Raw genomic sequence first — 22,476 nt, 5'->3', positions numbered from 1 at the left:
TTTGTGATTAAAACGCAGTTGCAGCAATTAAATGTAGAGAGGCCTAGTGTCAATTCTTATGAATCAGTCAATAAGTTAAATTAATATGTCCGTTTTTAATGAACACATATTGACCTTGTGATGGAAATGTTTTGAGGGAAGAATCTGATTGGTTGGGACGGAAAATGACGCACCACAAATGTGCCCTCTTACCTCCCTCATTCTCCTCACTTCCTGCAGTGTGGTGCTGCTGCCGTTAGCTTTTAAACATGGCTACCGCTGGAGCAGCTGGAGACGACCTGAGGAAAGAGCTCACATGTGCAATTTGTTTGGACTTCTTCAAAGACCCGGTCATACTGAAATGCGGGCATAATTTCTGTCGGTTTTGCATTTGCATGCACTGGGATGAAAATGGCGGAGACTACGGCTATCAGTGCCCTCAATGCCGAACGGTAACTTATTGCACGTTATCTGTATTTTGAACCTTGTTTCTTCACAAAATAAATTTCAAAAACGTGTGACAGTATTTATTTGATGTGGTTACAAATATTTTAGAGTAGCTGGTTTACGTTTGGTCTTTAAAACATGATATTATCTAAAGTTACGCAGTGTATTTCTGAGGCTAGCGTTGCTATGACTGCTGCCTCGCTGGCACTAGCTACCGTTAGCTAACTGAAAGCTTAATTATCAGCAGCTAAGGAAGCGACAACCCGTTGTGTTTGTACTGTAGCTATTTAACAAGTGCTTTAATGCAGAATGTCTAGATGCATTCTGTGGACAACGTCATACTCACTTGGCCTTGGTGACAAGCAGTTTTTTGCCTCTTTATCAGTTGCTTTCTTTGTCGTCGCAGGTGTTTACCAAGAGGACCTTCACTAAAAACTACCTGGTACAGAACCTGGTGACCAAGCTGGACGACCTGGAGTGTCTGGCGTCCTGTCCTCCGCCCTCTAAGCCCGTTAAAGTAGATGGCAAGTGTGACCAACATGGAGAGGAGCTGAAATTGTACTGCCAGACTGATAAAAGGCCCATCTGTGTGGTCTGCAGGGAATCTAGAGCACACAGGTTGGTGGTGTTGGCACATTTTTATACAAAGGGGCATTATAGACTCATTCTCCAAGGTTCGCTAATATGTTTGCTCTGACAAATATACACATATTTCTATTTTGCAATTTCTTCTCTGTCACTCATCATGCAGGAAAATGAAATTGGTACTATCAATGAGTAGACTTGGTTTATCCCTTTCACTTGTCTTGCTTCTGCCAGGGCTATTCACCCAGTCCTCTGCAGTGTTTCTCATGTAATTCTAATGTAAAATGTTGGAACTCCAACAAGCCGTTTAGGACAGAGAGTGAATACACATACTTTACAGAGATGCTGTATGAGAAACCAATGTGAGTTTGGACAATTGCACAATATAAATGTATTTTAGTATACCTCAACAATGGATTTATGATCAGTAGAAATGGCCATGACATGGGACCTTTAACACCAAGACACCCAGACCCTTCTCACATAATGCATGCCATATGTAAAGGCCTATCAGGATAATACCATTTTATTTTATGACAGTTACTGTATTCCAACTTTTACTTATTTACTCTTGTGTGGTCTGGTTCTGTTGCTAAATGAATCTGCCAACCACTCTTATTTTCAATGCATAGTTATAGCTACTTGCTAGACATTTCTGCTAGACTTGAATTACTAGTTTGAGTTTATTATTTTATATTATACTTTGCTGTATCTCGTTAAGAGAGCCAGGGTCATGTATCTTTTTGCAAAACAAGCTTGCTTCATCTTGTTTGCCCTTGATGTTGTCCTTCATTTTTGCAATCTACCAACTATTATCTGTGTGTCAGTATGTCACCCCATAGATTTTTGTCCTGTTAAATTGTTGTAATAAGCCTACAGTTTAATGAATTACAATAATTGTATCACCCATATGTTTGTGGGAATTTGAAGCCCTACTGAATTGAAATGTATATCTGATTGTCTCCTAAACTGTCTGACACTTGAGTGTGTGTGCTTCATTTAAAAATATATATATATACTTTCAGACACCATGAGGTAGCACCAGTACCAGAAGTTGTGAATGACATGAAGGTAAGTTTATGCAAATGTTTTCATTTTTAAGTCTCTTACTCTGTATTTTGCCAAGAGATCAGAGAGGATGTGGCCTTGTCTGCATGTATTATTTGGGACATCTAGAATATGTACTAGTTTGTGTGTCCTAATGATCATTTTTCTTACAGATGGAGTTGAAACTGAGGCTAATGGAGCTCAACTGGCAGAAGTCTCAATGTGTAAAAGTTATAACTGCTGATGAGCGCACCACAAGTGAAGCGAAGGTATGTAATATCATTTTTTAAACCATATTTTCATTTTTATAGGTCACAACTTCAAAAGTGTATGTTTGGTTCAAGTATTCTAACAAGATAACAACCTTCTCTATCTTCCAAATGTAACCTTATTTCATCAACTAATTAAATGCAATATCACAAAATCAGCATGGAGGCCTGATTGGTAATCCTGACATTTGGTAATTTAAACGCTGGGTTACAGGATGCTTTCAAATGTTACAGTCGGTAATGCTAAACACGCATTCCATTGATACTTACAATCATAACGTCTTTGATCCTTATCTTCTGACATTCTCTGGTCTCCAGTTGAAGAAAAAGAGACTCAAGGAGAAGATTGAGGCGGATGTTGGTGCCTTGGTGCAGTTCCTGCTCGATGAGAGAGACTCCCTGCTTGAGAGCCTGGATGCCGAGGAAGTGGCCACCATGGCCGTCATCGACGAGAACCTGAAGATTGTAGAGACAGAGATGGCGTCTGTAGACAAAGCTATAGCTGAAATCCACAGTCACATCGGTGGGAAAACTAGCTTTGAGGTCAGTATAACACGTCTGCTCTCTGATTCTGATGCTGAGCATTATTGTAAGGATATATTTGTCATAGATGTATAGTAACAGTTGGTATGTGAAGCAATGGTTGAAATAAACCTAAAAACCACCGCCAGTTGTACATAAGTGAAGTGTGTGTGTGTTTAATATTACTTTTTGTTCTTTCAACAGAGCCTTGCTGAGACACACAATGAGTAAGTAGCTTACAGTTTTGTATTTTATATGAACCTTTACAGGACTGTCTCAGAAAATTAGAATATTGTGATAAAGTTCTTTATTTTCTGTAATGCAATTAAAAAAACAAAAATGTCATACATTCTGGATTCATTACAAATCAACTGAAATATTGCAAGCCTTTTATTATTTTAATATTGCTGATTATGGCATACAGCTTAAGAAAACTCAAATATCCTATCTCTAAATATTAGAATATCATGAAAAAGTATACTAGTAGGGTGTTCAACGAATCACTTGAATTGTCTAATTAACTCGAAACACCTGCAAGGGTTTCCTGAGCCTTGAAAAACACTCAGCTTGGTTCAGTAAACTAAATCACAAGTATGGGGAAGACTGCTGATCTGACTGCTGTCCAGAGGACCGTCATTGACACCCTCCATCAGGAGGGTAAGACACAAAAAGAAATGTCTCAAAGAGCAAGCTGTTCAGAGAGTGCAGTTTCAAAGCACATCCACAAAAAGTCTGTTGGAAGGGGGAAATGTGGCAGGAAACGCTGCACAACCAAGAGAGATGACCGCAGCCTTAACAGCATTGTGAAGAAGAGTCGCTTCCAGAATTTGGGGGAGCTTCAAAGACAGTGGACTGAAGCTGGAGTCCAGGTATCAAAAGTCACTGTTCACAGACGTGTCCGGGAAATGGGCTACAATAGCCGTATTCCCATGGTCAAGCCACTTCTGAACTCAAGACAACGGAAGAGGCGTCTGACTTGGGCTAAGGAAAAGAAGCACTGGACAGTTGCACAGTGGTCCAAAGTCCTCTTTTCAGACGAAAGCAAGTTTTGTATTTCATTTGGAAGTCAAGGCGCCAGAGTCTGGAGAAAGGCTGGAGAGGAGCAAAATCCAAGTTGCTTGAAATCCAGTGTGAAGTTCCCACAGTCAGCGATGGTTTGGGGAGCCATGTCAGCTGCTGGTGTTGGTCCACTGTGTTTCATCAAGCCCAGAGTAAATGCAGCTGTGTACCAAGAGATTTTAGAGCACTACATGCTTCCGTCTGCTGAAAAGCTCTATGGAGATGAGGAATTCATTTTCCAGCATGATCTGGCACCTGCCCACAGTGCCAAAACCACCAGTAACTGGTGTACTGACCATGGCATTACTGTCCTCGATTGGCCTGCAAATTCCCCTGACCTGAACCCCATAGAGAATATGTGGGGTATTGTGAAGAAGAAGCTGAAAGACACCAGACCCAACAATGCTAATGAGCTAAAGGCCGCTATTGAAGCATCCTGGGCATCCATAACACCTCAGCAATGCCACAGGCTGATTGCCTCCATGCCACGCCGCATTGATGCAGTAATCCGTGCAAAAGGATTCCCAACCAAGTACTGAGTGCATTAATGGACATTTTCAAATGTTTGATTGTGTTTTGCTGTTATAAATCTTTTTTTTTTACTTGGTCTGAGGAACTATTCTAATTTTTTGAGATAGGATTTTTGAGTTTTCTTAAGCTGTATGCCATAATCAGCAATATTAAAATAATAAAAGGCTTGCAATATTTCAGTTGATTTGTAATGAATCCAGAATGTATGACATTTTTGTTTTTTTAATTGCATTACAGAAAATAAAGAACTTTATCACAATATTCTAATTTTCTGAGACAGTCCTGTATACAAACTGTTTATTTATTTATTTATTTATTGAGCAAAAATGTACCTTTTTATACTTGTGTTTTTCTCCTACAGAGTCATCCATTGCAAGCCGTTCAAATCCCTCGACACCGTCAATTGTGCGACTGAGTTCACAGACTTCTCCGGGCCCTTCCAGCTCATCATGTGGAAGAAGATGATGCACGTGCTGCACACTAGTGAGTTTCCCACACATGCATGTTTGACATCTTATTACCCCAAGTAAGACAACTTTTGCTTCCTTGGAGATAAATATCAACTTGGATTCCTTAACTTGTATTTTTTTCAACTGTCCTGCCTTCTTCAGCCCGCTCTATGATCAAGGTGACCTAACTTCCCCCTCTCTTTCTGTGTAGTGCCCCAGAACCTCACCTTGGACCCCGACACGGCTCACCTAAACCTTCAGATCTCAGACTTTGACACCAAAGTAGAGGAGGGCCATATTCGTAACCAGGAGCCCGACCTGCCGGCCCGCTTCACTCGCTTCTGTGGAGTCCTCGCCACGGCCCAGTACGCCAGCGGCCAGCACTACTGGGAGGTGGACGTGAAGGACAAAGGCGTGTGGTACCTGGGAGTCACCACTGAGGGCAGCAACAGGAAGGGCTTCGTCAGCCTCACCCCCTCCTCTGGGTACTGGAGCCTGTGTCTGCAGGACCGGCTCTACGCCAACGGAGAGGACGGGCGAATCCCCGTGGCCGACTACTGGAACTCTCCTCGGGTCGGCGTGTACCTGGACTACGACAACGGGCGCCTCAGTTTCTATGACGCCGTCACAATGAAAAGACTGTTCATGTTTGATACCTGCTTTGAAGAGCCTGTCTATCCCTTCTTCAGCCCGGGGAAGAATGACCCCGGCAGCAGGCTGCAGATATGCCACTATTACTGAGAGATCTGAAAAGAGTCATGAAATCTAATTATCTACTGGTAAAATCGTACGCCATGGTTTTCAGATCTGCTGTCAATATGGTTTCTTCTCAGTCTCGGACGGAGTGACAGGTGGATGTTGACCCTGTGTCTGTGTGATGTGCACATGGTTCCTGTTGGTCTTACTCGAGTTAGAACATGAGTCACCAGGTGTCTCATCACACGTTGGTTGATGTGAAGTGCTTTACATTTTCTCATAAGGCAATTTGAAAATGTTAAATGTGGTTTCTTTTAACCCCGGCACACACTGTAGGCTTTAACCCCTGGTGACTGGCTGCAGTCTGAGAGCGGCTTTGTTGTAAATACCACTGGTTGCAGTCATGCAGATTCCTCAAATGTCAACTACTATGCCATACAATTACTGTACATTAACTTGTGTTGGCTAATTTCTTTGGCAGGCAGGGTCAGTGGCCTTGGGTAAAAGTTCATCAAGTATCACATTGATAGTTGATAGATTCCTTCATTATATAACACTCAGTTACATGCTCATAGTTATCAGAATTACTTGATTGAATTTGGCCGCATTGTACTTCCATGAGAGAGTGGTTCAGGTTGTTCTGTCAAAAGATCGTTTTATCATCGTTTTTAAATCCCCTTATTGTATCTGTTTTTTATTCTGTATATTGCTTACATTTTTGGAAGTTCCAAACTCCTCTATGTTACTCTGAAGCGCATTTCTTTGTTGAGCAGAAGGCATGAAGTCGTGCCATTGTGCTTTTTGTTATAGCTATCATACAAATCTGACAAAATGTCATCAGTCTGCTGGAGAATTAGCAGGTGTGTATGACAAAGCAAACTATTTTGAAAAATGTAAACAATGAATTAAGATGAACAGCCATATCTCAAAATCAGTTGCTTAACTGGAGAGTGCCTGATGGACTTGACTAAAATGTAAACTTACAAAATGCTGAATTACAATTTTTATAACTTCTTCAGTTTGCTTTTTACAAATTACCCCAGCATTGCCTTGATGATAGTTATTTTAAAAATATTCCTGCTTCAGATTATAAATAGATCGTTGTTGAGATGGTGCTGATTGGTTTGAACTCCTGACATTTTTCAACCAGTTTTCTATTTTTCTTTATTGAATGAAATATGTGTATCTGGGTACAATCTTTTTCCTTCTTTAAACATGTTTTTAACATTCTTCTTTTAGATCGTTTTATTTTTGCTTGTGCAGTTGTGGACCGACAAGCGACATGACTGCCGTCTTAAATGTTTTTTTTGTTTTTTATTTCAGAATCCTATTGAGGAGCCCAACGGACATTCATAATATTTATTATTCAGTTTATTAGTAGATGTTTAAGATTTTCACTTGATGACTGCAACACTTTGTGCTCTTAAACTCTGAATATTTACTGATAAACATTGTGTCCAAGATAGTACACCTCATTTATACATACTTTTAATTTCTCAAGCGTTCTGAGTTTCATATCTGTAATAAGTTTAGCAGTGTTTGGGCTGTTTCTTTAAGTGTGACTTTAAAAATAAAATCTTGCAGTCCCTGTTTGTGGCCCTTTCACCTGCTTTAAATGTGCTAAGTGTTTCTTAGACAGAACAATAACATTAAAAGAAGAGAAATTCAAGTTTTATTTTTCAAGAGTGTTATTAACTTTCTCTACACAAGGCCTCTGGTAATGTAAACCAAAACGAATGTTAATTAGGGATACATTTAAATGTATTTCGGACCTGTCATTTTTTTTCAAAACCTAATGATTTCTAGATGCTGTCAGCCAGGTTTGTGTCATTCCATCGTTTTTACATGTGGAAAATTGACCGATTCAAAACTCTCAATGTTATCTTGAAAGTTCTTCCTTTTTTTTTTTTTTTTCACTTTGCTACTCAAACGCAGTTAGTGTCTGCTCGGCATAAGTTACTTTTATAGGCTTCTTTTGTCCCATTCTGCAGCGTACTCTTTGCACTGAACAGGTTCATGCTTAGAGTTTTTTGTTATTTTGGTCCGACATTCTCAAGAAACCTTTTGAGACGGTTTGTTTCTTATTCAGTTTTCATACTGCCAGAACATTTAAGGAGGAGGTGAGAAAACGGTTCCCTCCCCCGCCGGCTCTGGTTGTTTGGCCGTTATTTCCGTAGAGATATGATATTAATGGAGGGCTGGTTTTATAAATAGTTGCCCAGATCTTCCTAACAGGACGGTTAATCATCATGAGCACAAATTGTAATGGCTGCTTGCGTGACCTCACATTATGTATTATAATATGTAACAGTTTCAGAGCGGAGAGCAGTGGCATTAAACCAAAGTTCCTGTCACGATGGGACTTCAACACTTCCATGACACATCTGACTATTCAATTATTTTGGTAAGAAAATGCATGAATATATTGGTTTCTGATTAAGCAAAACAAATGTATGCCTTTATACCTATTTCAAAAATAAATAAAAACATGTACAGAAAAGGCATTAGTTTACTGAAGTCTTGTTATGAAAACAAAATGTGCACAATATTTCATAGCGTATGATTTTAATATTTACAATTATACCTTGGCCATGATACAAGTGATTACTTCTTGTAAAATTGGCCACTTGCAGTATACAGTAGGCCACACAATATGGTTTGTGTACTGTTTTGTTTACACAGTATGTGCTTCCTTTATTTCACAGACATGTGCAGTTACAGGTAAAACAAGGACACAAATAAAACCATAGGAACACAGGGGTCATGTTTATGAATAAGAAAAGTCAAAAAGATCAGAAATAACATGGTTTTCCAGGAAATGAGAAATGTAGATGGAAAGACCAGATTACAGATCAAATAGTTTATTCATACAATACAGGTGCTTCGTTGTGTTTCTCAAGGAGATGCACAGAACACCTTTAAAACACTGAACAACCAAGAAAGTGAATACTGGAAAAATCCATGATGAAGGTGCTTGTCAGCTACAACAAGAATGTGATTGTAATATACAGTACACTTTCTGATTATGTTTAATGATAACTATACACAGGCATATATTACTCTTGCAAACGATATAACTCTTATAATATTTGTACTTGTGCAATGTTCAACGACTTACAACAAAACGTTTTGGCCGAAGGAAAAGTTCCTGTAGTCCAGGATGTGAGCTCTGGGAAGAGGCAAAACAGCTTTCAGTGCTACATGTCACAAGGCCTATGTACGGAAATGTTTGGCAAAGAGGATACAGTTCAAATGCACAAATTAGAAAAATAATTTGTAGAACAAATTATGTAGAAAAGAAAAGAAAAATAAATTAACTATTTAGAAGAAAAAACATACAGTAAACAATGAGTATACAAGTTTGTTCTATTAGTGTTTGCAAGCCATTCAGCTGGCTCCTACATGGCATGACCTTCAATTGTATATAAGTATAATGCTCCAGTGTAAGTGCTGTAATAAGGTGGTTAAACAGTAAAATAGCATACAACTACATTAGGTTGTAGATATGGAAACCGAACTATTTGTGTCGTACACTGTATGAAGTTTGTTTTGGTTAATAGAAGAAAAAAAGTAGTCAGATTTTGTGTTCAAAAACGTTGTTCTACCAACTGTTGTGCTTCTTGCTGCTCGTCTTTGGGTACCAAAAAACATGTGCACATAAGTCAACTCATCTTACGCCATAAAAGAAAACAATAGTCTAAATTCAGGAGAAAAATAAGAAACAACTCTTTATACACATTACTGTCTTCGTGTGTTCTGTTGTGTTTGCTGATGAGAATTGAAGGCAGTGACAACAGGGTCATATTCTGGAGCACACTGACATGCAACAGTGTTCAAGGAAAGGCCTGAGCATGTTACTAAAAACACAAAGCGTCCTCAGAAAACAGGAAGTGCACTCCTGCTTCTGTGTCTCGCCTTGGTTGCTGGTTGCTGAGTGTGTTGCCCAAAAGAAATAGCAGTGCATCACCTACTTCAGACTGGCACACTCTCTACTGGTGAGGTCACACATAAAAGAGGAATAAAGCTGCAACGCCTTGTTCCAGAGGTTCATTCCCAGTTGATTTTTCTCTAGTGGAATCTGTCAAAAACACTCAAGTAGACCGTGATCAGATAGAAAAATATGGATAATGGGATGTTTTATTCCTCATGCTTGTGAAAATTCATTCATTCTTAAAGGTCCCGTATTATACTCTTTGTGAACAATATGTTATAGGTCTCAGATATATACAAAACATGTCTCTGAAGTATTTGGCTCGAAATACGAAACAGATATTGCCAAATACCTCTCTTGTTTCAGCCCTGTTCCAAAAGTGCTGATTTGGTGTCTTTAGCTTTAAATGCTAATGAGCTGCTGCTGGCCACGCCCCTCTGAGAGATGATTGGTTTAAAAAGAACACAATCGTGCTCAAGGAAAAGATTCAGGTGATAAGGTGGGGGGGGGTGTTACCTTGGTTTGTTATTGGCTAATGATTGCACAACCCCAAAAAACATTGTGACATCACAAAGTAGCCCAAATCTGATCAGCTCATTTTCATAAATCAGAACAGAAGAGAGAGAATATTTTTACTGAAACCTAAGACAGAGTAGAAACATATTTATGTATAAAAGACATAAAAAAGTAGATTTTGCATAATAGGTGACCTTTAAAACTTTATTTTCATCAGGGTAGCCTATTTTTTACAAAGGGAACTCATTTCATTTTTGGGGATTAATAGCTTATTTAGTTTGAGTGTTTTTGGTTGTTTTTCACGTAAACATCTTTCTCAGATTTCTTTGAAACTTGGAAATGTGATGGTATATAGAAGTGTGCTGAGACAAAATGAAAAGGTAATGAATTTCTGGAACCTGGGACCAGTGTAGAGTGCAGGCCCGTTGCAGCTCCATGTCCCCGAGCAGTATGCACTGTTAACTTAGCAGGGGTCCGGTCTGGAGGTCTTCCCTCAGCCTACTGCAGATATCTGTAAACCTTAAAGCAGTGGTTTCCAGAGTCGGCCACAGCCACATGGCCATCTGAGGTGAGAGCGAGGCCCTGGGGCCCGTACAGAGGGTCTGCTGAGGTGTTGATGTAAGACAAGAAGGAGCCTGCACTGTCAAACACCTGGAATAAAAAACACAAAGGTACGTTTTTAGTGTTCATATCATAACAATCCATAGCATCCATAGCAACAGACTGTTGTTTGCTGTATTGATGTCCTTATTGCTATAGTGTACTTTAATTGTTAAGTGTTTCCTGTTGTTAATCATTTAATGTGAATGTTTTCTTTGTAACTATTTCCCATTACTGATAAACAATGCTATATTAAAGAAAACGTTCAAAGTTGTGAGGTTTATAGAATATTGCCTGTTTCACCTGTATTCTGCTGTTGCCCCAGTCAGCCACAATGATGTTTCCATTCGCGTCCGCGGCCACTCCAGTGGGAGCATTGAACTGACCGTTGCCTTCACCATGAGAGCCAAATTTGAACAAGAACTCTCCATCTGCATTGTACACCTGGGACATGAAGTCAGGGAAATGAAACACTTTGTCTACCTCTTTGCACTCACTTTGATGCACATATTCAATGTGAATTACAGACTGAGCATTTCTTACCTTCACAGAGTGATTGTGGAAATCAGTTACGATGATTTCATTCTTGTTGTTCACGGCAACAAAGTGCGGACCTATAGGGAGAGAGAGACGAGTTCATGTGAAGTTCACTCTACTTGTAACAGAATCACATTCCCGTACTTATCACCATTCTCTTGACTGTTAGTTGGTCGTTTGAACCACAATTTCAGCTCTAATTACAAAATGTAGTTTGATCACATGGTTAGCTGTACTGATTTGCGATTGGCTTTTCATGCATTAGATGCTTTACGCGAGTTGTTTAATAATTTTCAGAATGTCAAAACAGTCAAATTAGATTATTGGGAAAGGCACAATACTTTGAGATTTACCATCAACATTCCGGGGTAGCTACTGTATATAAAGTGACATCTATTGCCTATTAGATACCTAATAAAAAGCTCTGTAGCTCCCAACACTGATTATCTTAACAGGAAACATCAGTTAGTTTCATGGGACAGGGCAGTAAAAATCCTTCACACTAATCTCTTCCTATTCATGTGGGCTAAAAAACAATGCACATGGCAATTTGGTCAATATTGTAATAGTAGGTGATTATTACAATAGCATGTAATTGCATTTCTTATTCTTATTGTACAGGCAAAGCTTGGATTTGTCAAGAATCTGAGTTGTCAGGAGGGCAGGCACATGATCAGGGATCGGGTTAGACAGAGGGCACCGCACTGTGGGATTAAGGTTGCAGCAAGGCCACACTTAGTACTTACTGAACACTGAGCCAGATTTATTAAAGTATGGGCCAAGTTTTTCTAGATTGAAAAACAGGAGGAAGAAAACAGAAAGAAAGGAAAATAGGTAGTCAGAGATAAATGATAACAGAGAAGAAAAAGGAGTAGTTTGATCCGCACAGACGCAGTTTGTGGGGGGAGCGGGGGGGCCGCTGCGTCACCTGGGGCTTTGCCTAGAAGTATATACAGTCATGTTCAAACAGAATGTTACATGGGATGGTCTGTATTCAGACATAAAAAGTGGAAAATATCGTGGCAGTAACTGACGGTAAAGGTGTCAACAAGACCTTGTTGAGTGTTCAATTATTATTTGTATTTTTCCATTTCGAAATCCAACATAATACAGACATAAAAATCATGAGAGATGAACTTAAAAAGAAGGCAGACACTCTTGTATCACTGACAGATCTCTTCATTGAAATAGAGAACATTGTTTGATAGCACTTCTTCATTAGTTGCATATTGAGGCCTTGGTCTCACCTGCAAACTGTCTGTCTGACGTCCCCCTGCCTCCAAACTTAGTCACCAACTTCCCATTGGATTGAAATATAAAGACACAGCATGCCTTGTTGTCCACAGTGATGATGTGTCCATTCTTGTCCACGGCGACACCCTTAGGACCCATGAGCCGGCCTGCACCAATCTTATTCTGGCAGGGAGAGAGACAAAGAGGTCATATGTCAATTGTATAACCTTTTCTTCCAAGGCTATTGTTTGAGCATTACGTTACATTACTCATTTGACTTCAGGACTGTCTAGCTAATAACAATCTTTGAGATCTGACCTTAAATTTGCCATCAGACGAGAAGATGCTGACCCATCGATTGTCATAGTCGGCCACCACAATGTCACCGTTCATGTCCACGGTGACGCCTGTCGGCCTCTGCAGTTGTCCCGGAGACCGACCTCTGACCCCAAAGCGCATCTTGAACTGGCCGTCGTTGGAGAATATCTGTAATCAGTTCCATCTTACTGTGAGTCAAATGTGTCATGAACACAGTATAACCATATTTTGTGACCACAAATACATTCATGGTTGCACTTACATGCACTTTCCTGTCTGTCTCACCTGTATGCACTGGTTGTTGCTGTCGGCAACCACAACTCGGCCGTTACAAGAGGCTGAGATTCCCTGCAGATTTGTGAACTCCCCTTTTTCTCTGCCCCGGGAACCTGACGGATAAATAATAACACACTCAGTTGATGTGCCACTCCATGTTTAAAATGTTGCTTTAATGGCTCATACCAGTGGTTTTGGACTACAATTAGCTGGTGTTTGGACTGATTTGTGTTTATTTCAGTATAATTAAAAAAATATCATAAATACTTGTCCTGCTTGAGAAAGATAGTCCATAGTGACAATGGTTTACCTTCAGCAAGCACAATCTAAAACAAACTTTCCACTTTGAAGTAAGCAAAAATACAAGCTTGTGATCTTCTGTCAACCTGCCGTAGCTTGCAGAATAAAAATGTTTTTGATGTTACTTCTTCTATCAAGTCACAGCAAGACATTTTACTCTGTAGTCTATTAAAAAGTGAAAACAGAAGCTACCTAGAGGGGAAGTCTCAAACATGATGCAAGCTTTAGAAAGTTTGCTTTGTTAATAAGTGTCATGTCTTCATGGTACTTGATTTGACGATTCAAGGTTTCAAGGCTTTTATTGCCATGTGTGCATAGCTACAGTGTAGTTATGACAATGAAAATCTTAGGTCACAGGCTCCTCAAACAGTGCAACACAATACAACAGATAAAATAGTACAAGTAAATAGAATAGAATAGAAACAGAATATAATAGAAACTGTGCAGAATAGTCTATATACAGTAATTGGAATATTGACATATGATATATATGAGTTGCAAACAGATGAATGTTATGTATGTTCTGTCAATAGTTCAGGTGTTTGACAGTCTTATGGTCTGTGGGATGAAATAGTCCCTTAGTCCGGTGGTTTTAGATCTGTTGCTGCGGTAACGCCGTGTACACTGCAGTACTGTCTCTCCTGGACTTACCCACTCTGTAGATGAGCTCGTCCTCAATGGGGTTCTCCTTCTTCTTGGTGGTGCTGTACATGCTGGAAGGCCGACGCACTGCTTTCTGCCGTATGTGTCCTCCTGTGCCGCTGGGAGACTTCACCCTCCTCTTCACGTCATCCGGAGATTGAGGCACATCTGAGGGCTTGATCGCTCGCAGGCGGAAAGGGCTGCCACGCAACGGCTGGCCGTACAGCAACAGAGAGAAGGAGTACTCTCCCTCCACTCGTAATGTGTAGCCCACCTCATATGTCCCATTCTTATTGTCCGCTACGTCTGCCTCTGTAATGCGGCTCCCGTCAGCAGATGTTATCTCTGCTTTTAAAACAGCATTTCCTGTCCGCACCAGCTCTCCATCCTGCAGAGAGAGGATGTCCATTAAATAACAATACGCACATGGCTGCAGCCTATTAAAGCTGCATCTTCTACTGTCACTCTTTTCAAGATTGTTTGTGATACTAATAAGGACTTTTCAATTGCCTTCGTGACCAGAGCGTCCAGAGAAAATATCAGGAAATTGAAATTAAAATGGAAAACAAAATGAAAGTGTGTGACTAAAGTACATTAGCAAACTGATTAAAGAAAAAGCATAATGTTAATCTGCTAGCAATATCAAGAGTTCACTCCACACACATGTAGGAAATGGGAGTTAGGATAAGCGTTAACAACAGTACTTTGTCTTTCGTTGTCACAGTAACCGTGTGGTGCTGCCCGGTGGCTGCGTGGCGGAGGCCCTCTCCCGTGGCGACGGAGGTGTGAGCCACAGCGGCGGTGGTGAGGAGGACGCCCAGGTTCTGGATGGAGCGCCGGAGACCTTCAGTTTCCACCTGGAGCAGAGAGGATCATATTTCCACCACAGACAATATTTTTCACAGCAGGTTCCCCCAATGCTCATTTTACTTTTACACTTACACCTACTTACAATAGTAAATACAATGAATTATTATGATATACTTTACAATGAATTTGTATTAAATACTATACTATGATTTTTTGTACTTAATTCTTACTTTTTAATTAGTTTTATGTGACAGACTAAACTTGTTCTGGATGAAGAATGTAGTAGTTCCCCAATACTAGATCATTAAATCATGAAATACCTGACAGTCCAGATGTGCATTCTGATGTGGTTTCTCTGGGAAATCATGTCTGGCCAGTGCTGTGACCCGCTCACTCATCTGCTTCTGAACTAGCAGCACCTGGCGGGAGAGACACAACATTTTTATTTTGTATCCAACACTCGTCTTCATTATGTTATGTTCCCATCTGTGTTTGTTAGCTTGCTCACCTCAGTAGCACTCCCATGGCTGAGAGCCTGCTCTGTAAAGCTGCAACTGCTCTGGATGTGGTCCTTCCCTTGGAGGAGAGACGAAAGCTGGGCCTGCAGGACCTGCACTCAGATGAGAGGAAGTTAAGAAAACAGAAACAATCAAATAAAGAAATAGTAAAGAACAGCATGCTGAAATATTTCGCCAGGATTTCGAGACCTATGGCAGCTCATGCTTGTATGATAAATGCCTGTGAGTGATCCTGCACTAGACAATGAGCATGCACATTTGCAGGTGCAGTTGTCTGAGTGCATCTATGGTATATGTGAATAATGTGAACTATATACCTTCTGTTTAGTGCTGCAGATGTTCTCCAGGTCTGTGATGAGGGCCGTCTTGCGCTGATGCAGCGCCCGTTCCAGCTCTTCAAACGTACTGGTGATCTCTGCCACCGCCTCGTTCTTCTTTTCATTCAGCTGGCGGGAGATCTCACTCACCAGCCCGATGGATGATGTTAGCTGAGGGAGTCTGCAAGATGACATTATGTGAACAGAAATTGTATGAAAAACGAGCTATAAAGCTACAAAAACCAGTTAAGCCCCAAGCCTGTTTTTCAGGTCTCAGGCTCGAAAATGACATTCCCAGAACAAATGACTATGACTTCACTTCTAAAAGGGGGTCAATTAATCATCTTTTTTCTCAAAGCAATGATAAACCTGTGAGTTGGATGTAGAAAAGTCAGAATCAATATAGATTTTTTTTATTTTAAAGTAAATTCAGATTGAACATAGAAAATAAAAATGTAAATTATAGTGTCCGTCCAAAAAAGAAAAATATTACTTATACTGAAAACCACCCTTGAATGATGGGATAGTAGACCAAAAGCTTTAGGAATCCAAACTATAAAATATAATAAGTATCCTGTATCACGATTGATGAAGTGACATGTGACCTTTTTAGAGAGGTTTAGAAAAAGAAACCCACTTCTGGGGTCATTTGGGTGGATTTGCAATATCTCTGGCCCCCCACGGTCGATTTTGATGATTGACACCTCTTTTGAACCGTTAGAGCCAATAGAATCGAGGGGATGTTCCTAAATCCACTTAAACGTTACCATTGAGGAATGAGAGTGATGCGCACACAGCTTGCCCAAACCTATGTTACGCTCTGAAAACTAGGTTATAGCCATAAATATGATGATGGATTATCAGTCATAATTTAAAAGGGACACAGTGACATTGGATTAACCTTCAGCAACGTTTTTATTGCTTTAATGCCATTGAACACAACCTTTGATCAGAAAAACAGCAAAGGTAAGACATATTTGCCGTTTTGGCTCCGTAAAGCTACGTGGTGTGTTGTCTGGATTTGCCTTTTGCTGCCCTGAGTCTTGGCCGCACAGTGATGATACTTACACCTTTAGAGTCTGTGGAATCTCAGCTTTAAATCTGATATCTTGTTTGTGCAGATCCGATAAGTAATAAAGTATTTCTAATGTGAGTTTTGTGCTAAGTGCGTTATAATTTTTTTGCTCAGGGCTTGCAGAGTCTTGCTATTACCCTTGTGTTTCGTTTAGCTAAACATTGTTAATATTGTCTGATAGCTGAGTTTCTTCCCGTTAAGTGGGTATGACACATTCATAGTTTGTTAAATGTTAAGAAGCCCTCAGACGTTGTTTCTTGCAAGATGTTGCGTTTTGCCCCCGGTACCTTGGGCGTGGGGCTTAACTGGTTGAAATGGGCCTTTGCCACTATAATCATAACATGCTTTTTATCTTTTTATTTACAGAAACACTTTTTTGAAAAACTATGAGAATGAAGAGAGGTGATTGAAGATAAGAAAGTATTCTAAATGTATGTATAAATGTAAAGATGTGAGTAGGAATAACTTGCAGAAATGATTTAAAGGATAATCATTGATTAGCAGTAAGTAAGGGGTCGGAATTAATAAGCACTTGCTTCCTCCTGCTCCCTTTCGGATACATATGATTTATTATTATTATTATTATTATTATTATTAATATTTTTGTTGAATATATTAATATTATTATGAATATTGATAAATACTGTATTCTAACAATACGGTATTCTGTTTTTCACATTTATTATTATTATTATTTTTTTTAATCTGTTCGAAATAAAGATGGAAATGAAATGAAAAAAATGAAAACCTTTATGTATCTATCTTTAAGGTTTGTTGCACCTATTGTAAGGTGATTTGGATAAAAGCGTCAGCACAATGTAATGCTTTGACTTCAAGTGTGGTATATTCTGAAAGCTTTATTTAGGTCTCAAGTCCCCACCTGCTCATAATGGCGTCCAGCTGTGTCTTGAGCGCAGCCTTGTGCTGTTCCACGACGTCCCGCAGAGGAACGGTCACGTGCTCCCTGTGCTCCCCCGATGTACAGTCCAGACACATGGCTGTCTCACAGGACTCGCAGTAGAACTCCATCACCTGCAGGGGGAGACAAACTCCTTCACTCTTGCTGGGCTTTGCAGCAGATATGTAGGGATTTTAGTATTTTGTTTCTTTGACAATTACTAAAAGAAATGATGAGTGAGCATCACAAAGTTCTTCTCACCTTTCCCTCATGGTTGGGGCAGCAGAGGGGTTTCCCTGCGGCCGCAGCGTTGACGGACTCCAGGACACTGCAGGCCTCAGGCCGCGAGCACTCGGGGTCTCTCTGAAGGACCTGGTTGAAAACATTTAAAATGTCATTACGCTGATTTTAATAAATACAATAGAGATTTTCTAATGAACTTAGTCCAGCAGATATGTGACATTTTGAAAATGGCCGCCATTTGCGCCATTGGACAAATATGCGATGACCCTATATTCAAATATCTTCCATGCTCTAACAGTGTGCCAAACTTCATGTTTTTATCATTAAAAGCACAATTAATTCACGTATCTGCTGGACTAACTGTAGTGGGGTGGTTTATTTTCTTTTTTATAAATATTTAACAGGGCATACTTTTTCCTTATTTGGCAGTGGACAATTAAGAGGTGGTGTATTGATTGAACAAATATTGCTGCAGAATTCAATCGAACTGATGACTTTACGGTATATGTTAATGAGAACTAAGATACTTATTTCTTTGTCCTCAAACCTTGTAGTCAGTTTACTTCATCTTTTCATGATACATTGATGTACTTTTTGAGCTCCCTCCATTCAATACACCTATTCCATAGAATCCTAATGCTAACACTAATCATAACCTCTACATGCACAATGGAAACCTTACATTTAAAACCAGCCTTAAAAAGAGCCCCTTGTGAAAAAAGAAAAGAAGACCTGACTATGACCTCAGTCTGCAAAAATGTCCTCCCTCTGCACAAAGAGTGGTACTCCAAAAACAGCATTACAGGAACAAAACCAGAGCCTCGCCCCATTCCTTTGAGTATCTTTAATTATTTGTAATTAATCCTTGCTTTGTTGTTAACCTCATAATTAATCTGTGTTCTGTCATTTGATCCCTGTGACACACTTGACCTTTCTGTTTGGCTAATACATTTGTGTTTGACTAGAGCTAATACAAGGGATTCATATTCAAACCTCCATGAGATTTGTGATGAAGAAGTTGTTTTGTAGAGCAGAAACCCCTTTCTCCGGCAGAATGGACGTCTGTCGACACACTGGACACGAGAGTGTGAGGGACTCTGGGGGAATGTAGTTCTGAAGACAACTGGGGGAGGTAAACAAATACAGAAAATGTATAACAATATCTATCAAAGCAATTACTTTTTCTTATTTTATTGTATAATTCAAATTTATATTCTATTCATCAATTTAAAGCAGAGAGAGAAGATACTAGCAAGAGAGAGCTGTCATCTTATCACAGTCCTTGAGAGATAGTGCCTAAATACTAAATAGTGCTGCTGTCACAACAAATAGGAGGAAAGTGGGATTTCGTGTCAATCTACACAACCCAGATCCTTGGAGAACACACTTCCCTCTTTCAGAAAGTGGATCTTCAGTGGAAATCAATGTGTCTAACAGAAACACAAAGAGTAGATAAGATGTTTGTTTGTTTATGCCTCTGCATGTCTGTCTGTGTGCATGTGTTTTGGACTCCGGCCTCATGCTGTGATCAGTCTCACATTTATCCTGCCGGCCCCTCAACGCTGGGGATGCTTTGTGGGTTTAATTGCCCTTTGGAGGCAATCCATTCAACATTAGACAACCTTCAAGGCGGAATGAAAGCGACAGTCAGCAAAGTTGAGCCGCAGTATGCAAACCGCTAGACCGCACTCTTGGCCTTCAGCCCGGCAGCCAACCCAGAATGAGATGTATGGTTGTTTCTCTAAACTTCCGTTATCACTATTTTTGATCGACGCAGGGCGTAACGTGAGGTCGGTGACTCTGTTGTTGAACACAAGGATGCCGGGCAGCTTCTCTGTTTGCATGCTAACATTTTGTTTACTTTTTGACCCCAGTGTGACCTGATGAACTGGGCCTTGGTAAACTGCAGCAGTGTTTAGCTTGATAATAACAGTGAGCTTTAACAAAAGTCTATATATACAATTTCATTCCATAGGCCATACAACTGTTAAACACCTGAACGTTTGAAAGAACATCCATAACATTCATCTGTTTGCAACTTACACATTATTTATCTAATATATCATATTCCAAAAAATGTCATCCAATTCAAGTTAATTTTTTATCAAAATGTTGGCACTAAAAATGATCAACACAGTATTTGTATCCATATAAAACTATATTATTTACTGAATTTAGGCAGCTAATCAAATTCAATTGTGAATAACTTTAACCACGAGTACTACACTTATCCTAAAATCCTGCAATCCAGAGTACAAGTTGCCACACACCCCTATTTTAGAAAGACTTGATTTATATTGGCCTCATCTAAAACAGTTGCACAATCCATACCAAACTCATGACCCTGATCTCTGGATATAAGCACAGGACTAGGATAATCACAAAAGAGTAAAAAGAAGCAGAATTAAAAGCAATGCAATAGCCGTGGCCCAGCATGGGTTGCCAGCTCAGCTCTAAAACCCCTAAAACGACATCAACCCACCCAGTATTAAAACATCTGTCTGGCAACATCATCTATAGCCCCAGACATAAATCTGTTCACATCAGCAGGGATCCAGATCACATGCCATCCAGTTAAACCGGGGATTTAACTTGCCCTCGGGTGGGCAAAGGCCCCTCACACTGCGTGGAAAAAGGATTTATACTGTACTCTGTGTGGCTATTCAAAACTAGTCCATAAATATTGGTTTGATCATAGGTTTGGAAGTAAACCAGTTTGAAACATAATGTCATCTGTACCTAACAACATGCCCTCCTCTTCATTCTCCATTTCCCCACCCTGTCACACAACAATCTTTTCAAAAGCCTCCTCTGCTTTGCCAGGCACGAAAAAGGCCCCAGTAAGTATTGCTGGAGGGGGTGTCATCTTTCTAAGAAACTGTAGATTGAGGAATTGTTATTGTGTCTCCCAACAATGAGCCTTTTCTCAGACTTTGACGGTCCCTGATGCTGAGGAATGCACTTATCCCAGCTAGAGTCGGGGAGGAGAAGTGCTGTGAGCTGTTTAATTGTGGCCATGGATTTGCAGAAGATGAGGTCCCACTATTTGGAGACATGCAAGTATGACAAGAATTCTTGAATAAAAGGATGGGAGAATAATTACTGGCAGGGAAATAGCAAGAGTGGTGTATCAACTTCTTGTCAAGGCCAGAAAAAGTTATATGTAGCAGATGGAGTGAGCAGAGACTGAGGTTTGTGGGAAATTAGGACTTAATTCGTCGTTGAAATAGAACACAAATGTTAGTTACCTTTCACAGAAGGTGTGCAGACAGGGCAGCACCTTGGGGTTGTGGTAGTGATCCAGACAGATGCTGCAGACCAGAAACTGTTTGTCTATCTGACGCACCACAGGGCTGGTGCTCCCCGCCTCACGATTTGCCATAGGAGAGGACATTTGAAGCCACGGACAACGACAGCGGTTAACCTGCAGAGAAACAAAGATGAAAGCATTAATATCAGGGCTGCTAATGCTCTGTAAACTGACCACAGGAGGTACCAGGAACCAAAGTTAACAAAGCTGCTTGATTTAGAACAAATACTCATCCATTGTTATTGTGTTTTTTCTAGGTTAATACGAAAAAAGCTAGCTGAAAGAGACCTCTGTGAAATAGAAGTAATCAGTAAACAGACTGAAAGGGATGTAGAGAAACCAGTATGGCCCTGTGCCTGGCTTTTGATGAACATCTTGGATAACGCCAAAACAATCAAATAAACCAGACAACAAGTGCAGACTGTGGTTCAGTCTATTATAATCCACAACATTTAATTAAACAAGCTTTACTGGCCACACATGCTACCCAAACTGAACACACCTGTTGTGATATTACACACACACATACACAAGGGAAAACTGACTGTGCGTCTACGTTTTTCTATTTGTGTCTGTCCGTCTATATTTACAAGTCGCGAGTGAGGTCTCACTCTGCTAAACTCTCTCCATCGAACCATATGCTTTTATAACATTCAAAAGGAAATATGAACAGAGCACAATTTTACATCTATAGTCATTCTACATAGTCTTTGATCAAGAGTTCGCTGTGTAAGTGAAACTTTAAAGTGCTGTATGTTTAAAAATGACTGAGCATGAATACTTTCTGTATTTAATGATCCGTCAATCGTTATAATCCTGCATTTAAATGTGTTGGCTAGGCACCATTTAGCTTCAATTTAAAAAAGGGATAACGTTGCCTTTTAACACAGTTTAATTCTGTCAGGTTTAGAAATTGCTTTATAATTTATGTGCAAAGGATGTCATGTTTGCACTAATTTGAATAAATCATGGAAAAAAAGGATGCCACACTTACTGTAAAAAAACACTCTGAATATAAAGCCATACATGTAGCTGACAATATAAGATACACTGAACAAAAATATAAATGCAACACTTTTGTTTTTACTCCCATTTTTCATGAGATGAACTCAAAGATCTAAAACATTTTCTATTTACACAAAATAAAAATGTCTCTCAAATATTGTTCACAAATCGGAAAGAATCTGTGATAGTGAGCACTTCTCCTTTGCCGAGATAATCCATCCCACCTCACAGGTGTGGCATATCAAGATGCTGATTAGACAGCATGATTATTGCACAGGTGTGCCTTAGGCTGGCCACAATAAAAGGCCACTCTGAAACGTGCAGTTTTGCTTTATTGGGGGGTCTGGGGGGGTCCGAAAACCC

At 39.9% G+C, this 22,476-nt stretch overlaps 2 protein-coding genes across 4 annotated transcripts in view; one reads left to right on the top strand and one right to left on the bottom strand.

Annotated features, from left to right (window-relative positions):
• The first annotated feature begins 192 nt into the window (after window positions 1–192).
• trim47 (tripartite motif containing 47) lies at window positions 193–7,253 on the top strand. Its single transcript, XM_079648727.1, has 8 exons — window positions 193–431; window positions 833–1,044; window positions 2,037–2,082; window positions 2,232–2,327; window positions 2,646–2,870; window positions 3,054–3,076; window positions 4,801–4,922; window positions 5,100–7,253. The coding sequence occupies exons 1-8, from the start codon at window positions 249–251 to the stop codon at window positions 5,627–5,629; spliced, it is 1,437 nt and encodes a 478-aa protein (XP_079504853.1). The 5' UTR covers window positions 193–248; the 3' UTR covers window positions 5,630–7,253.
• An 879-nt stretch (window positions 7,254–8,132) lies between these two features.
• trim3b (tripartite motif containing 3b) overlaps window positions 8,133–22,476 on the bottom strand; it is a 15,791-nt gene continuing 1,447 nt past the window's right edge. The window contains exons 2-17 of one of the 3 annotated variants that reach the window (XM_079647847.1): window positions 21,047–21,222; window positions 18,792–18,921; window positions 17,817–17,927; window positions 17,538–17,725; window positions 15,583–15,763; window positions 15,256–15,357; window positions 15,068–15,166; window positions 14,642–14,794; window positions 13,947–14,325; window positions 13,005–13,108; window positions 12,720–12,887; window positions 12,416–12,584; window positions 11,915–11,956; window positions 11,175–11,245; window positions 10,935–11,075; window positions 8,133–10,682 (exon numbers count right to left, since the gene is read on the bottom strand). In XM_079647847.1, coding sequence (XP_079503973.1) covers window positions 10,530–10,682; window positions 10,935–11,075; window positions 11,175–11,245; window positions 11,915–11,956; window positions 12,416–12,584; window positions 12,720–12,887; window positions 13,005–13,108; window positions 13,947–14,325; window positions 14,642–14,794; window positions 15,068–15,166; window positions 15,256–15,357; window positions 15,583–15,763; window positions 17,538–17,725; window positions 17,817–17,927; window positions 18,792–18,921; window positions 21,047–21,192 — 2,337 coding nt within the window. In that variant the 5' untranslated portion in view covers window positions 21,193–21,222 and the 3' untranslated portion in view covers window positions 8,133–10,529. The remainder of the gene's footprint in view (window positions 10,683–10,934; window positions 11,076–11,174; window positions 11,246–11,914; window positions 11,957–12,415; window positions 12,585–12,719; window positions 12,888–13,004; window positions 13,109–13,946; window positions 14,326–14,641; window positions 14,795–15,067; window positions 15,167–15,255; window positions 15,358–15,582; window positions 15,764–17,537; window positions 17,726–17,816; window positions 17,928–18,791; window positions 18,922–21,046; window positions 21,223–22,476) is intronic. The other 2 variants (XM_079647848.1, XM_079647849.1) reach the window with 2 other exon arrangements.

The sequence above is a fragment of the Notothenia rossii genome (genome assembly GCF_949606895.1).
Source record: "Notothenia rossii genome assembly, chromosome: 9".
NCBI classification, from domain to species: Eukaryota; Metazoa; Chordata; class Actinopteri; order Perciformes; family Nototheniidae; genus Notothenia; species Notothenia rossii.
The sequence above is the reverse complement of the archived record's forward strand: the minus strand, read 5'-3'. Positions and strand labels throughout refer to the sequence as shown.

Excerpts from the sequence above, each read along its gene's own strand:
- trim47 (XM_079648727.1), top strand. The coding sequence starts at position 249 with ATGGCTACCGCTGGAGCAGCTGGAGACGACCTGAGGAAAGAGCTCACA. Across the intron at positions 2,871-3,053 it reads GTGGGAAAACTAGCTTTGAG|AGCCTTGCTGAGACACACAA; the intron begins GTCAGTATAACA and ends TTCTTTCAACAG. Across the intron at positions 3,077-4,800 it reads CTTGCTGAGACACACAATGA|AGTCATCCATTGCAAGCCGT; the intron begins GTAAGTAGCTTA and ends TTTCTCCTACAG.